Below are 6,846 nucleotides of genomic sequence, written 5' to 3' on the forward strand. Positions count from 1 at the left end.
GAGAGCATTGCTTGGTGAGTGTGAGGGCCTGCTCAGCAGTTAGGGTATGTATTAAGTAACTTAATACCACGTCTACTGGAGCTGGGTCATTGTCTCTCCTCTTCCTATAGAAAATGCGGGAGCCCTAAATATAATACATAGTGCTCAGGAAGGGAGAGGTGACTTGAATGACGCCAGTTTCTCTAGCTGGATTGTGGCTAAAAAGGACATCGGAGAGTGGAACTCAGTCCTTCTGACTGTCACACTTCCAGATTCACACATGATGGGATCAGCAGCCACGCTGCTGCACTCTCCTAGTGCTTGTGGCTGCTCTTCAGCTCACCTTCACTGTTCTCTCTTTCTAAAGGAGCGCCCCTTGTGGACAGTGTGAGTCATCAGGAGTGGATTCACCAGGAGTGGATTCACCAGCTACCATGCACGAAGTCCCCCCAGTCCCTGATGACATCAGAGGAGGTAAGCCAGGCTTGATCTTCACCTGTCTCCCTTGCTCCTTTCCAGTGGACACTAGGTATGAAGAGGCTCTCTGTTTCTGAGACCCGTGGCCTTGTTCAGAGACTTGGCCTTTCCTTCTTTCTGTACGCCTCCCTCATGCTCTGGGTTTCCATTCTTTTTTGTTTGTTTGCTTGTTTTTTGTTTTTTGAGACAGGGTTTCTCTGTATAGCCCTGGCTGTCCTGGAACTCACTCTGTAGACCAGGCTGGCTTCGAACTCAGAAATCTGCCTGCCTCTGCCTCCTGAGTGCTGGGATTAAAGGCGTGAGCCACCACACCCGGCTTGGGTTTCCACTCTGTCTGCAGATCTTGCAGAGGTGGGCACTGTACTGTGGTGGGAAGAGCGCAGCCTTGGAAGCAAGCCAGCCTGGGCTCCAGCTCCAGTTTTGCTTTTCCTCACAGACTAATGCGGCAGCTCAGCTGGTTTGTGATGCCTTCAGGACTGTGCCCTTCTTAGAGGTCTCAGGACTGTAGAACTGTGAAGGAGTCAGGAGGTTCCCCACTCAAAGTCACTTCCTCTACAAAAAATGCCCAACCTAAAACTCTGCGAACTAACACATCAGGGTTACAGGATTAGAGAGTTATTTTTCTACTCGATGATGTCTCCAGCATTTCTAGACAATTTGCCTTTCTCTGTGACTTAAATCAGCCACAGACCTTTCTAAAACTTAAAAGAGGTAAAGAAAGAAGAAAAAAACTTCAGACACCCCCATTAACTTGCCGCCTGCCTTGATAATAGCTTGTGGGTGCTACAGCTAACCAACAGCTCTTTTGCTTTTAGAGCCCAGAGGCTCAACAGGACTCGCAAACAGCAGACAGAGGAGCTGTGACCACTCAAGGTAAAGACCTTGTGAAGTCTCTTCTTGAGAAACAGGAAGACATCCCAGCATTGCTTCTGCTTGAATGAGCCTCTGAGAGCAGGTGGCGAGCACCTTAAATGAGCACCTTTCGAGCACAGGAAGGAGCACCCTCATTCCTCCTTGTTCTTACTTCTGACACTTATGAGCACCACCGACAGAGAGCTAAAGCTTATGCTGAAGTGTGTCACTTTTAGGGATTACCCTAAAATCCACCTCACCTGTAATGCCCAAGACGACAGGCAGGCCAAGCCCCAGGTGCATCTAGCTGTTTTTCTTACATACCGCTGCCTCTCTGGTCCCTGCCGTCTCAGATCAGAATCCAGAAAAATCACATTTCCTTCACCAGGTTTTCTCTGAGATGTACAGACAGATGGCTGATATCCAGGTGTGCCCATGACCACATTAATTTTCAGCTGGCGTGGTAACTAGGGCTGTGCGTTTCCTGCAGTACTCAGGTCTTCTGCCAGCCGAGCCAGAGCCCTGCAGCAAACCAAGATCTGTAGCTATGAAAACAGTTCATTCTCTCTTTTTACATCTGATTTTTTTTTCTCTCTTAAGGATACCTTATTTTTCATCTCAAGATTATCACCCACATTATCTTTTAAGGTCATGTTTTATTAGGGGAGATAATTTGGTTTTCCTCTGTAGGCACCACAATGGGAGCAGCATTGCTGGAGGACTGGTGAAGGGGGCTTTGTCTGTTGCTGCCTCTGCGTACAAGGCCCTGTTTTCTGGGCCACCAGTCACTGCACAGGTCAGTGTGTGGTTTCTTTTCCTTAACTTCAGCCCCCAAGGCACCAGTGCAAATGGCAGTGTCCTTCTGTCTGGATTGGCAATTAACATGGCATGGACTATGTGTAGACATTCTCTTTAATGAACACACAGCCTGCCTGCCGTTTCCTATCATTTTAATTAATTAAGCTACTCTGGGGAAAACAGGAAAAGAACCTAAGATTTGTTGAAGACCTACTGCATGTACAGAGTTGCTGTTCTACAACAACGTAGTGGACATACTACGGGATGATAAGACACACATTCCTGTCAAACAGCTGTAGGGAATTGGCAGAGTATATACATTTCCAGTACAGGATAGGACATTGTGCTAGTGCATCTCCACCTATTGGGACTAAGGCTTCTTGGGAGTTAGTATCTGAAGCACAAAGCAAGTGTACCCCAGAAAAGTAATGCTGGATATGGTAGCTCTCACCTATATTCCCAGCTGCTCAGGAAGCAGAAAACTTGCAAGTTCAAGGCCAGCCTGGGCTACATAGTAAAACCTTTTTTCAAAATAAAATTTGAGAATATAAAACCATAAAAAGGTACAAATGTAGTTTAGTAACAGTAGAACTCTTGCTTAGCACCCTAGGTTCAGTTACAGGTCTTGTCTTCTCCTTTGAAAGAGAATAGTGTAGCTGGCTAGTAAGAGTTGTAAGTGAGTGGGTGATGGATTTGATCTAAAGAGGAGAGAAAAGACCAACTCTAAGTGCGGGGGTTTTATTTGAAGACATAGAAGGGGAGGGTTGTTGTGTTGTTATGGGTTTGTTTGCTTTTGGAACAGAGTCTCTACATATCTCTGGCTGTCACTGTAGACCAGGCTAGCCTTAAACTTACAAATTCATCTGCTTCTGAGAGCTGGGATTAAAGGCATGTGGCTCTACACCTCCATTAACATAAGAGAGATAGGAGTATGAAGACCTGCTGGCGATTTACCAAAGGAATGCAAGGATATATCTCAGGCTTTAGCCTAGGTACTCTCATCAAGCATTACAAGAAGGAAGTAGGACAGTGAATAAAGGTGCTTGCTGCCAAGCCTTGACACCTGGAGTTCCGATCCCTGGAAGGAGAGAACTGACTTTCAAGTTGTCCTCTGGCATTCACATGAGCACCCCACACACAAACATAAAATAAAATGCATAATAAGCCGGGCGTGGTGGCGCAAGCCTTTAATCCCAGCACTTGGGAGGCAGAGGCAGACGGATTTCTGAGTTCAAGGCCAGCCTGGTCTCCAGAGTGAGTTCCAGGACAGCCAGGGCTACACAGAGAAACCCTGTCTCGAAAAAAAGAAGGAAGAAAGAAAAAAAAGAAACAAACAAACCGGGCTGGCTACTGGCTAAAGCCGTTAATGGACTGAATAAACTTGTCCTGAGCTCCTCATTTTGGCTAGGAATGTTTAATCCCACCACTCATTTCCCCTGTATCCTTATTGAAAATCTCCTCCTCTCTTAGCTGGGCGTGGTGGCACACACCTTTAGTCCCAGCACCTGGGAGGCAGGGGCAGGCGAATTTCTGAGTTCAAGGCCAGTCTGGTCTACAGGGTGAGTTTCAGGACAGCCAGGACTACACAGAGAAACCCTGTCTCAAAAAAATTAAAAAAAAAAAAAAAAAGCATAATAAATACACCCCCAAGTAAAACAAGTTTATTACTTGCCAGTTTTCTTAATGTTGAGTTTACAACTTATCCAGATTAAAAGTGAAATCATGCAGCATACAGTTGGCTGTGTGCGCCTCCATTACAGAGGACAGTTTTGACCTGAGGCTGAAGTTTGAGAGTCATTTACATACAGGTTCTAGCTGGAGCTGTGTGATTGGATAAGATTATCCAGGAAAAATAAAAGGCAGAAGCAGCCTTTTAAGTATCAAAGCAACAGGATTCTACTAAAACAGAACTTAGAAGAAACAGGGCCACTGCTGGAACTTGGGGAGGTTTATAAGAGGTCAGTAGACAGTGCTAAATGCTGCAGAGAGCTGTGACCTAATGGTGAGGAATTTGACAATTCAAGTATGCCTTGCTAGCTACGTGGGGGAAGGAAGGTAAATATTAGTCTACATGTCTACACTAGGCAGAAGGTGGTGTTTATAAAAGAGACTTGAAGCCGGGCGTGGTGGCGCACGCCTTTAATCCCAGCACTCGGGAGGCAGAGGCAGGCGGATTTCTGAGTTCGAGGCCAGCCTGGTCTACAAAGTGAGCTCCAGGACAGCCAGAGCTATAAAGAGAAACCCTGTCTCGAAAAACCAAAAAAAAAAATAAATAAATAAATAAATAAAATAAAAGAGACTTGAGGTTGGCAAGCCTAGCAGTGAAACATGTTATCAGTACAGATGAGAGGAAAGATTTCTGAGGTAGTAATGGTAAAGAGAAGAACATGTGCCGGACATGATGGTAACATCCTTTAATCTCAGCACTTGGGAGGCAGATAGATCTCTGTGAGTTTGGGGGTGGGGGGGGTTGTTTCTGTAAATGGGTGTTAGCTTCCTCTTAATAAGATCACTTCTGTTTTGAGAGTAAAAAGTCAAAAAGACTGCCCAAAATATAATTTCACAAGTCTACGCCCATCTTACTTGCATATCTGGTGAGGTTCTGTCTCAAGCCATCCTCAGGAAGTCTCTCTTGCTCATATTTGCTCATTACCACTATTTTATGTTAAAGTCTTTGAGGCTTCTCGTCAGCTTGCTCTTCAGTTTTTACTTGGCTGAAGAATGGGTGATTTTGTTTGTTTGGGGTTTTGGATACAAGGGCTCATTCTGTAGCCCAGGCTCATGCCAAACCTATGTCCTTCCTCCAAGCAGGAATCACAGGTATGAGCCACTGTGCCTGAGCATGCTGCTTTCAGAAGGTCCTCTGAAGCATCCTCCTCCTGTCACCCTCTCCTTCAGTTACGCACACACAAGTCAGAAGCACTCTCAACCCCAGTGACTTGTTAGGGAAACAGGAAAGTTGTGCCCTTGCATCTAATTACCCAACACTTTGAATAAGGAGGAAAGACTAGGATGACAGTGTAATACAGATTTGCAAAGAAGCAAATTATTCAGAAAAATGTCTCCTTGTCTCTGCACAGCCCGTCGTTTCTGAAGATCAGACCGCAGCCCTGATGGCCCATCTCTTTGAAATGGGATTCTGCGACAGGCAGCTGAACCTAAGGCTGCTGAGAAAACACAATTACAATATCCTGCAGGTTGTGACAGAGCTCCTTCAAGTGAATAACAACGACTGGTACAGCCACCGCTATTGAGGACTGACCTTGTATTAAATAACTGCCTGCCGCTCAGAGGTGGTCTCTCTGCTGTCATTGAGTGTGGGTGGAAGCCCTTGCTTGCTTTTTAATCTGATGAATCTATGTCTCTGAATTGTCAAAACAGTACCTGTTACAGTATTTTTTGGAGCAAATCAAAGGCCAGAACTTAAATTTTCACTGTAGAAATGGGATGAATGGTAGGAAGACAGTTTTCAACTCACCTGGACAGAACTCTCGCCGCTGTAGTCTGTGGAAGCGTGTAACTTGGACTTCCTTAGATCGCTTTTCCTTCTGCTTGTATTGAAGTTGAGTATTTTCCTTTGGTTCATGTGGATGTTTTTAATGGGCTGTTAAATATTAGTTTGGTTTTTCTGTTTTTTAAAGATTAACCTTGAATGTTTTCAAGAATTATTCACCTAATTTCTATAACCAATCGCAAGCCTCATAGCTACATAAAGACAGCAGATCAAGAAAGTCATATTCCTCAAAGACTTAGAAATGAGGAACACTTTGCTTTCAGAAGGCCTGGCAGGAACCTGGAAGGACAGGAGGCATGCAGGTTAACCCATAGCACCCATTGAGCAGTGTCTGTCAAAGTAATTTTGCATAAATTTTATTTAAGGAAAATCCTGGATAGTGTGAAATATTTTGCTAATCCTATAAGGGGGGGCACCTGTTACAGAAAGGGAAAGTTAGTAGGCATCCTTTTACCGACTGTCACAGCAGATCAGGAGAACAAGCATGTGCAAATACTCAGTAAGGTCGGGTGTGGGGGAGGGGACACAGAAATGCTGGTGACTTTCCGAATGTGTGTAATCCCCTTTTGAGGTGTCCAGCCCTAGAAAGCCGAGAACAGGAAGTAGTGCTTTGGGGCTAACCCACAGAAAGGTTAGTTTACCGTTAGACTAGATGGGAAGAAGGTCCTGTCAGAGTTCTAGGTCTCATTTAGTTTAAAAGGGGAGCTTTGGGTCCAGATGGTGAAAGAAGAGGCAACACAACACTAAAGATTTTATTCATGTTTGAGAAAAGGTATCTGAACTCCAGCTCAAAGGGGATAGTTAAAATAGTATTATTTAACTTAGTTGGTATTTATAATAAATGGCGATTTTAATTACTCATAATATGTTTATTTACAATCTAACTCTTGAATGCTTCTAAATAAACCACAATTCAAACTGCAAGCCAACCAAGCTGTTTATTGTTTAAAATGCCTTCCTGGGGTTTGGGGTAGAGGCAGAGCCGCATGATGTCGGTAATTGGGTAGATTTGGAGGGACCTGTCCATCTGGGTCCAGTTTTTCGTTCCGTTGTACTTGCACATAGCCACTTAAAAGAATTGTGAAGGGGCTGGTGAGATGGCTCAGTGGGTAAGAACACCCGACTGTTCTTCCGAAGGTCCGGAGTTCAAATCCCAGCAACCACATGGTGGCTCACAACCATCCATAAAGAGAACTGACTCTCTCTTCTGGAGTGTCTGAAGACAG

General features: G+C 44.8%; 1 protein-coding gene across 12 annotated transcripts in view; it reads left to right on the forward strand.

Moving 5' to 3' along the window:
- Positions 1-6,549, forward strand: part of Nbr1 (NBR1 autophagy cargo receptor) — a 30,638-nt gene extending 24,089 nt beyond the window's left edge. For 6 of the 12 annotated variants that reach the window (XM_021178338.2, XM_021178339.2, XM_021178335.2 and 3 more), the window contains 4 exons: positions 347-453; positions 1,272-1,329; positions 1,999-2,104; positions 5,187-6,544. In XM_021178338.2, the coding sequence (XP_021033997.1) occupies positions 347-453; positions 1,272-1,329; positions 1,999-2,104; positions 5,187-5,360 (445 nt within the window). In that variant the 3' untranslated portion in view covers positions 5,361-6,544. Of the gene's footprint in view, positions 1-346; positions 454-1,271; positions 1,330-1,998; positions 2,105-5,186 lie in introns of all 12 variants that reach the window. The other 6 variants (XM_021178341.1, XM_021178340.2, XM_021178344.2 and 3 more) reach the window with 4 other exon arrangements.
- Positions 6,550-6,846: the final 297 nt, after the last annotated feature.

The sequence above is a fragment of the Mus caroli genome, chromosome 11, assembly GCF_900094665.2.
Source record: "Mus caroli chromosome 11, CAROLI_EIJ_v1.1, whole genome shotgun sequence".
In the NCBI taxonomy this organism is placed as follows: Eukaryota; Metazoa; Chordata; class Mammalia; order Rodentia; family Muridae; genus Mus; species Mus caroli.